The sequence below is a fragment of the Nylanderia fulva genome, unplaced genomic scaffold (assembly GCF_048542155.1).
Source record: "Nylanderia fulva isolate GAGA-0341 unplaced genomic scaffold, ASM4854215v1 Scaffold368, whole genome shotgun sequence".
Taxonomy (NCBI): Eukaryota; Metazoa; Arthropoda; class Insecta; order Hymenoptera; family Formicidae; genus Nylanderia; species Nylanderia fulva.
The window spans coordinates 15387-23849 of record NW_028190442.1 but is presented as its reverse complement, the minus strand read 5'-3'; the positions used below and the strand labels follow the sequence as shown (position 1 = coordinate 23849).

The following is an 8463-nucleotide window of genomic DNA, read 5'->3' as shown; positions in this document are numbered from 1 at the left end:
TTTTTGTCCTACTTTTCTGAGGCAACAAGAATACTTTTACTTCTGTTTTAAATATTAGAAACATTGATTATTTTTTTGCATTCCACTTTCAAATTTGATCTTCTCTGGTATTACTTAATTTTGCACATTTTAATAATAAATAAATTGTTATCTTGTGTAATATTTAAAATTTACTAGTAATAATATAAATTTATTCAAATCAGCTGTTTTTAACGGAACATATTTGTTTTTACACGCTAAACTAAATTTATTTCGCTAAAGTGAACAAATTATTTTTTATAAATTAATAAAATTATCTCCTCATTAGTTTTATATGTTTCTAAGACAACAGAAATGCTTTCACTTCCGGTTTAGATATCATCTAAACGATCGTTATGATCTGAAATTGTTAAACTCAGAAATAAAAGCATTTCTTAAAATTTACAATATGTATAGAAAAAGGGCTGTATATTTTTCTATTTATACAACCATGCGCCATATATTTTTTTATTTAAGTATAGGCGAGTAAATATTTATAATAATAACAATATCAAGTATCTTAAATGCTTATTCTTAAATTAGAAAAATATATAATATTCTCTTTATTATTTTATTCGCTTATTTTATAATAAAATTAACAATTAAGTTTTAAATTTCTATAAAAATAGTGTTATATTATATGTAATATGAATTATTGTTTAGCCTACTGTGGCTTAATTGTACATTAATTATTCACTAATATTCGATACATAAATCTTTGATTCATCTATAGAATCTTATTATCATAAATCAGCTGTTTCTTTCTCTCTTTTTTTGTAAACTGAAATTCCCTATTTTGAGCTTTTCTTTTATTAAATTAATATTACATTATTATTTGTTGGAATATCAATTAGATATTGCATAGAAATTTTTGGTTGTGTCTAGAATTTTTTTCCAACAATTAATTAATAGAGCAACATTTCCATTTCAGCCCAATTATATATATATATACATATCATTAAAATAACAATAAAAACTAAAAGAAATCTTCATAGTAAAGTTAATGTTTTGAGATCACAATATAGATAATCAATATTAGAAAGAGATTGTAAAATAGCAAAGAAATAATTTCAGAATAGAGAGATTCTCCTGTACAATTTCTACTGAAATTCATTACAATAAATATCATTGGTGCCAAAAACTTAATTATCGTACGAATCCATTAAAAGATTACCATCTTTGTCTTTCAATCGTTTTCTTCCATTGGAATAACGTGTTTCTTGAGTACCATCCGTGTAAACTAACTTTACAGTACCATCGGGGTACTCTCGTCTCTGAAATTAATTTTTTTATTATATATATGCGACATTAATTGAAAAACGTAACTATATGATTAAATAAAAAAAAGTGAAATGTATATTTTACAAATAAATCAAAATAATATATTTTGATTAAAATATTACATTTCAATTAAATAATAAAATAGAATAGTTTAATAAAATCAAGTATATTTTAATTTAATAAAATAGTATACTTTAATTATAATAAAAGTTGAAATAAAATTAGTTACTCTTACCTTATGCTCCTTCGTATGAATTTCTCTCTGACCATTCGGTAAAGTCAGAATTTTGTCGCCGTTAATAAAAGTTTCCGCTATCGTTCCATCTGGCAGGGACCATTTTTCTGTACCATCCGCTTGTGCTATTCGTACAGCTCCGTCTGGGAATGAAACTTCAATGGTACCATCTGATGCACGCTTCTCCACTTGACCGCTGTAAATATATATATATATATATTTTATAAATATTCATATGACTATATAATCATATATATATATAATATTCATATATTCATATATAAATATTTATTTTAATTAATAATTTTTAACTACCTTTAACTATATATTTTTTTATGTTAATACCCATATATGTGTGATATTTAATATTTACATTTATTTATATTTATTATATTTAATATTAATATTAAATATAATATAATAAATATTAATAAATGTAAATTTATATATATATATATTAATCATATAAATATTTTTATATATTTTTTTATATTATATGTATATACATATACATATGTATATGGATATTTATATGAAAAATATATATATTTTTTATTCATCATGCATATTGATTATTTCAGTATAAAAATAAAAAAAGCGAAAAATCTGAAGAATGAATAAGAACACAAATAAAAACATACTCTGGAAACTCTAAAATCTCCAACCCATCCGGAGTCGTCGTATGCCAAGTCTTAGTCGTAGCGTAGAAATATTTTACTCTCCCATCCTTGTCTGTCTCGCGAACGTCTCCATTATAATAAATCATCTTCGTGATTTCTCGATCCGGAAAGACTTTCTTCACATTACCGTTCGGATACCAGTACTCGACACGTCCGTCCGTATATTGTATCTGTTTTACGATATCCTTATTAATAGTATTCGCTTCGCTGATCCGATGATGACGAAGAGAGGAGGGACTCTTCTCTATTCTATTCTGCATCTTTACATCGTCTTTTATTTTCGACTCATCATTCACATCTCGCGTGACGTGACTCTGATTTGGATTCTCCACCAGATTCGACGTCGCGTCCTTCAGCAAATTTTCATACAAATACTGCTTCTTCTTCGCGACGCTTTCGTCCGCAAATTTTATTGTTTTATTGCATTTTGGCTGGAAACCAACCCCAACTTGTTTAGACTCTACCTTCTTATTATCTACAGATATTTTATCCACTTGTTCTGAATCATCGTTTAAATAAACTGTTTTTACAATCGATTCCACCGACTTGTCCCTATCTTTAGCCTCATCTTTATCTTCGGGAGCAGAAGAATCTGAAGACAGATCTCGAGAAGGCATCATTATCTTCGCCGGAGGCTCTCTGGAGGACGGAGGTGCGGCGACACGTCTATTAATTTGATTGATAGCCCTGGTAATCATTTGTCCACTCTTCCTGGTATTCATGACGTTTGTCCTCTTGACATTCCGCAGGGTCGTGATCTCTTCCTTCAGCTTCGAAACTTCCGCCCTCAGTACGCGAAGTTCGCTCTTGTACCTAGAGTTTAAATCATATTATTTATTTCATTGGATAAATTGTCATAAATTTATAGCGAATCGCTGTTATATTTCTGTTTATTTTAGTTTTATATATTTTATGTATTTATATATAATAATAATTTTATATATTTTATGTATATTTATATATAATAATAATTTTATATAATTTTAATAATAATTTTATATAATTTATGCATATTTATATATAATAATTTTAAATTTAATAAAGATTAAAATTAGATATTTAAAGACAAGGCTCGTGTAATATTATAAAAATAAGATTTAGAAAGACAGGGCCAACTATAACGAGCATATTAAATTAGTTAGAGATGTAATGTCAACACATAATTACTTTATTTGTTAGTATATACAATGATAATAATTTTATACAATTTTTATATAATAATGTATAATAATTTTATGTATGTATAAATTTAACATATATAAGATAGGCAATAAGAGCCAAATCGCGGATGACAGTGCGATTCTAAACGAAACTAAATTTTTTCGTTAGAATTAAATACTTGTGCACAAGGCACCAAATTTTTACTTGGACACGGCCAAGATATAAAATTGGAATAATCTCTACAAGAGATTTTTGATTCCATGTATCCCCTATTCCCCCTAAAGAAATAAAGTGCGAGAGAAAAATATAGATCCGAAATCTATATTTCTCTCGCACTTTATTTCTTTAGGGGGAATAGGGGATACATGGAATCAAAAATCTCTTGTAGAGATTATTCCAATTTTATATCTTGGCCGTGTCCAAGTAAAAATTTGGTGCCTTGTGCACAAGTATTTAATTCTAACGAAAAAATTTAGTTTCGTTTAGAATCGCACTGTCATCCGCGATTTGGCTCTTATTGCCTATCTTATATATGTTAAATTTATATTTATATTACAGAGCCTAGTTAAACTCTTAATTTATGTATGTATATATATAGTCAGCAAATGGACGTCATTTTGATGTCTAATAACGTCATAAACGTCAAAATGACGTCATTAGACATCAAAATGACGTCCATTTGCTACTTGGGACTATATATAACACTCTTGTACCTGGATTCTGCGGCGTTCCACCTGCTCTCCCGGACCCCCAGGTCCTCCCTCAACCTTTCCAACTGCTCCTGCAGGTCCTGCGCCTTCTGCCTCTCCGTTTTGCTCTGCCTCGCCTTCTCCTGGGCGTCGCGAACTCGATTCTCCATCGCTATCCTCTCGCGGGCCAGTCTTTTCTTCTCCTCCTCCAACCGGTTCTCCACTCTCCTTCGATTTTCCTCGAAGTTCCTCTCCTTTTCCAAGTACTCCTTACGTAGGCTCGTCTGTTCGTTCTGCAGGCTTCGCCGCTGAAGTAGCAAGGCAGCGCTCTCCTTCCGAAATATGTCGATCTCCCTCTCGAGTTCCAGCAGACGGCTCTTCAGGAGTTCCGGCTCGAAGCTTCTGGCGCCATTCGTCCGATTTATTCGGTCCTCGGGTGGAAAGGAATCATGATCTTCCGCGTTCGAGCGTATCTTCAATATCTTCTCCATTAATAGCTTCTTTTCCGGCTCACTTTTCAGGATGTACTTTTTCCTCTGAACGTCCGACGATGATGAGGATGATGATGACAAGACGGATCGCTGCTCCTCTTCGTCAGACGTTTCGATGATTTCTTCCATCATCGCGCAATCATTATCATCTTCGTATATATCCTTTTCTTCTTCTTCATCAGCCTCCGTTAAGCGATAATGTGCATTCTCCTGCAAGAACAACTGCCTGGAAACGTCGGCCGCTTCTTTGTCGCTCGTGACTTTCAGGGAAGATGTCTGTTTCCCATAATTCAACGGCACGAGTCTCTCTTCAACATCGGAGGACTCTGACGTTTCAACGGAATGATTCCAGTCTTGTTGCTCGAGGGAATCTCTCAGAGGAGATTTATCTGCCGCATCAGTTAAATCTATAGTTCTGTATTCATTGTATTCTGAGAATCTGACGCGATGGTTCGCATCCGAGGATTCACCATCGCGTGCTGAATCATTCCTCTTGGAGATGTCTGCCTCTTCATCGCTGTCTGATGATGACGCTGCAATAACATCTAGATCATGAGCCTTCGCACCATCAGTGCTAAGTTTCCTCTCTTGCATATCACTGACAGATTCTGTATTCAAATAAGGATCAGTGGTGGAACTAATACAAGACTGTTTTTGACTGCAAAACTGTTTGAACTGATGCTTGTGCCCTGGATTTTAAATTTTCCACGTGCGCAGATCGCTGAGCTGTCGATTCCTGTTCGATCGTATCGTTTTGCCCTCTTGCATTTGTCAAGAGTGCTTCGCTGTCTTTAGAATTCAATCCCTTCTTTATCTTGAACGGCGTGGACTGCTGCAAAAATGCCAGTACCGTGCTGGATGTCGAACAGAAGCTGGAATTTTTCGCTTTCTCCTCCATGAGCTCGAATATTCTCATCTCCTCCATTTCTCTGTCCATCTTCGAATCGGAATCCGATGCATTCATCTCCTGCACGTATCTTGTTTGCTTGGAAGCAGCGTAAGCAGTTTGTTTACTTGAAGTGATGATTTTGTTTCTAGGTAATGGAACACTTTTTAGACTCAACTGTCGCTTTTCACCTGCAACAAAATTATTTGGAGATCTCGAGGCCATATCTTTGTGCACGGTAGACTTTCTGCATTTATCACTTTTATTGATGCAGTGTTTAGGAGTAAAAGACATGCTGTGCTTCCTCATAGTTGTTGATTGCTTCGTATCTTGAGAGATTTTGAATCTCGAAAGTCCTTGGCCTTTCTTGAGGAACGGTTTCTTTGGTTTAGTCTTTGCATCGTTGTGCACATTTAACATAGCTTCTGATTCTCTCTTCAATCTCTCTTCCAGGAGTGTGTGAAAGTCCTTTTTAGGCGAAGGAAGAGGAATATCGTCAATTGCGATACATTTATTTCGAAACTGCATTGTCCAACGATAGCGGCTTTATTCCTTCTATTAATAAATTCGCATCCAGTTCTTTGTCTGGCGATAATATACTGGAATTATAACGTTTAATAGAATCTCTATTTTTATCCATGATTGCGGAACGATCCGAATCTTCAGATTCTTCCTCCTTACAATTTTCATACAATGTATCAGCATTTTGAGTTGATGCTTCTTTGTCAATCACTTCCAATGCATTATCCAAATTCTTCATATTGTAATGGAAACCTAAAACTTCGTCAAATATTTCTGTCTTTGTCCCATGCATAACATTTTCTGTATTATCGATGATGTCATTGAGATCATGTATCGTCAAACCAAGTGCTTTGCAAATACGATTCTGCTCGTTGCTTAAAACCTCTCTCTGCATCTGTTGTTGTTTTAACAACCTTTCCTGTTGTTCTATTTGCCATTGCCTTAACTTTTCTAATCGTTCAGCTATAGAAGCTTCTATATCCATGGCTCAATATACCTGAAATTATTGAAACAATCAATTTTTAATTTTAAAATCAGTTTTATTCTAAAAAATAATAATCTGTATATATATATATATATATATATATATATATATATATATATATATATAAAATATCTAAATATAAGTTACATCTACAAAAGCATTACATGTAATTAAAATCTAAAAATATGAAGAAAAATTTAAGTTTTTATAAAAACAATTTCTTAATATATAAAATAAGAATAAAAAACTTACTTAAGAAAAGGATACAATGCTTTTTTGTGAAGGCATTAAGTAATGCAATATTAATTATTAATGTTAATTTAGCACTGTATAAATAAGTCTTCAAAATTAAATGAGATAAAATGCATTTAGACTGTAGATAAATCCAAAGTGCAAACAATCTGAAATAAAATAGTGTATATATATATATATATATATATATATATATATATATATATATATATAATTTACAAATAACATTTATAATTTTATCTTCCTTTTAAAATGATTCAAGACAACAGTATTTTATAAATGTATATCCTGTATTTATATACAGTTATGTGCAAAATAATAGCCCATTGAAAAAATGAGGGGAATTTGTATGTTTCCTCTACCATGTTTAACTGTCTTGACTGTATGTATATCTGTATGTATATTATAGGATTGAATTCTGACTTTTGTAGTCTTTGAACAAACAGATGAAACCAGGTAATTCTTTACTAATCACTTTTCGATGGGTGAGGAAAAATACAAATTCATTTTTTCAACTGATGCTATTATTTTGCACATAACTGTATATATATTAATATATATAAATATGTACAGGGTGTCTCATAGGAAATTGCTGAAACTAATCAGCTATTATTTTTTAATGCATGCAGTTATTAAGAAAACAAAAATTGTTGGAAAGAGGAAAGTGTGCAGTTTTTAATGGATATAAATAAAATGTTTGTATACCAATTTATTTTATTGATAAAAAGTAATAAAAAAAGTTCTAATAATCACATAAAATTACATGAACTAATGATAAATATTTTCAACAGTGTCAGATTTAATAGTAACTATTAAAAGGATCATCAATAACATTAAAAATGACATTAGAAAGTTTTTACGAATTTTCGTAAAAGAAAGATTTGTACAAATTTAAATGGTGCGCACTTCAAAAATATTTATCATTAGTTTACATATGTGATTATTAGCACTTTTTCATTAGTTTTTCAATAAAATAAACTGATATACAAACATTTTATTTATATCCGTTAAAAACTGTAGACTTTCCTCTTTCCAGCACAATTTTTGTTTTCTCAATAACTGTATGTATTAAAAAATGACAGCTGATTAGTTTCAACAATTTCCTATGGGACACCCTGTATATATAAATATGTATATATAAGTATATGTATATATAAATAAATAAATATGTTTTATAAATATATATACCTTCATAATACAAAAACAATTTTAAGTCATAAATTCATAAATATATTAGATGCTTCATTGTTCACTCCAATAAAATGCAACAAATATTTGATCCTTCACTCTTTTTCGTTTATAAGAAAAAGAAATACACGATTTTACAAAATCATGATTGTTGATAAACATATTTTCAAAGAAGCATGCACATCAAACCAGTTATGGCGGGACGTCGCAGACGCCATCTTTGTTATTGCTTGAAATACCAACTTCATAATCATTTTTAAGTCCAATTTTTATGAATACCAACATTCAAATGGATTGGTTATTCGCTAGGAAATTCGAGAAAGACCCTAAATTTTTATATAGAAAATCCTAAAAATTGCCTGTTTTGTTAGAAATTAGCTTATACAGCATTTATATACATATATTTATTTAATTAATTTAGATTTCTTAATTATATCCAACTATTTGTAAAAAAAGCTCTTTTTTTATATATACAATACTTGGATATAACTAAAATGTAAATTAATTAATTAACATACAACATTACAAGCTATATAAAATTTAAAATATCACATTTATTGCATATATGTTATAAAT

The 8463-nt window shown here is 30.6% G+C and overlaps 1 protein-coding gene across 1 annotated transcript; it reads right to left on the bottom strand.

Moving 5' to 3' along the window:
• Nucleotides 1-162: 162 nt before the first annotated feature.
• On the bottom strand, nt 163-8140 carry LOC114928050 (uncharacterized). Its single transcript, XM_085485411.1, is given in 7 exon segments — nt 163-1292; nt 1535-1730; nt 2176-3027; nt 4089-5236; nt 5238-5957; nt 5959-6459; nt 7888-8140. Coding segments are annotated over 6 exon segments (3537 nt in total). The 5' UTR covers nt 6448-6459; nt 7888-8140; the 3' UTR covers nt 163-1160.
• Between the last annotated feature and the right edge of the window lie 323 nt (nt 8141-8463).